Source organism: Diaphorina citri, unplaced genomic scaffold (genome assembly GCF_000475195.1).
Source record: "Diaphorina citri unplaced genomic scaffold, Diaci psyllid genome assembly version 1.1 scaffold11965, whole genome shotgun sequence".
Taxonomy (NCBI): Eukaryota; Metazoa; Arthropoda; class Insecta; order Hemiptera; family Psyllidae; genus Diaphorina; species Diaphorina citri.
In genome coordinates, this window is record NW_007389336.1 from 1 (window position 1) to 1,558 (window position 1,558).

General features: G+C 42.1%; 1 protein-coding gene across 1 annotated transcript; it reads right to left on the reverse strand.

The window, feature by feature from the left end:
* Positions 1-3: 3 nt before the first annotated feature.
* On the reverse strand, positions 4-665 carry LOC103522847 (PXMP2/4 family protein 4-like; the record flags this gene model as incomplete). Its single annotated transcript, XM_008487934.1, has 1 exon — positions 4-665. A coding segment is annotated over exon 1 (579 nt), but the record flags the coding sequence as incomplete, so codon positions are not given.
* Positions 666-1,558: the final 893 nt, after the last annotated feature.

Here is a 1,558-nt window from a genome sequence, read left to right on the forward strand (position 1 = left end):
CTTATCCTTCTCTACGTGATGCACAATCTCCTCTCCCCTAAGTCCGAACACATCGTCATTATACTTGATATAGGACAGCATAATGTCATACACGATGGTGATTAAGTTCACATACATGACTCTGTACTGAGGGCTGATGTAGGTGAAGTTAATAAACTGACAGGGTGGCCACAGAAGACAGTCCGTGGTGTAAATGACAAGGAACTTGTCCCTTATTTCTTCCTTAATCTCGTCCTTCGGCTTGGCCTCCAAAATGCCCATACCATAGAGAAAAATTATGATACATACAGGTGAAATGATCGCCTGGTCGAAACAGAGCTTTAAGGCGATCGACTTCCCCGACCGCTTTGGCAGATACTTGTCTAGATATTTGTAAAAGAAATGCTGAGGTGGGCCCATAACCAGGCCGATGATACCCATGTGAGCCACCCGTTTTAGGTCGTATCCCCTTTTGTCCACTTTGGTGTACAGTTCGATGGTTTGTTGAATGGTATCGCCTAGACACATGAGGACTCCGCCCCCCAGGGAGTTAGTGTAGAAGAGATACTTCTGAGAGAACATGGTGCGAAGGATTTGGGTCATTTTTCGACCAATTTCCGCTTAGGTGGGACGAATCTCGCTAATTTGCGGGGTTTCTGACCGGTTAGTTAAGACGAATCTCGCTAGGCAGGGTTCCCGACGACGAATTTCCGCTTAGGTGGGACGAATCTCGCTAATTTGCGGGGTTTCTGACCGGTTAGTTAAGACGAATCTCGCTAGGCAGGGTTCCCGATCCTTAGGTGCGACGAATATCGTTTGGCGGGGTTTTCTGCTCCTTAGTTGGTCCGAAGCTCGCTAATTGGCGGGGTTTCTGTTAACCGGTTAGTTCGTTGGACGAAATTTGCTGGAGGCGATGGTTAATTTGTAGGCGGAATTTTTCTGAGTGGCGTGCGGCGGAGCTTTCACGGTCTTGTTTCGCTCATTTTGACGACTGGAAATCGAGGGACGTTTGTGATTAGGAAGATCCTGATGATTGGGTGATAGGACATTTTATTGGATTATTTTTTGACACAAATTGTGATCAGTTGGTAATAGTCTCTAATTTATTTATTTTCAGTTGTCTACAGTTTTGCAAGTATATTAATCCGGCAATAAGACTAGAAAAAGCTCCTTTTCTAGACCGATAAATATATTTTTTTTTATTTATTTATTTTTAAGACAAAAAGAAATACCAGGGAGGAAAAATTCGCACAAATCCAAATTAGTACAACCTAATGGACAATCAAGAAATAATATAATCGATCACAGCTAATCGAAACCGTTATAAGGGATAATATTACTGTCGTAAAGGGTTTCCAATAATATATTATATTATTGGAAACCCTTTACGACAGTAATAATCACAAGCACGTGAGAACGGATAATACAAGATAGTGAACAGAGAAGCAAAAAATAATTGACCAACTCGATGCTATTAGTCAACCAGGTAAAACTACTTTATGTAGATTCCTAACTAGGTATTCAACCATCTCAAGAAGAGGGTACTTGTGCAGAAGTCACGTCCGTGGAATATTGCTAC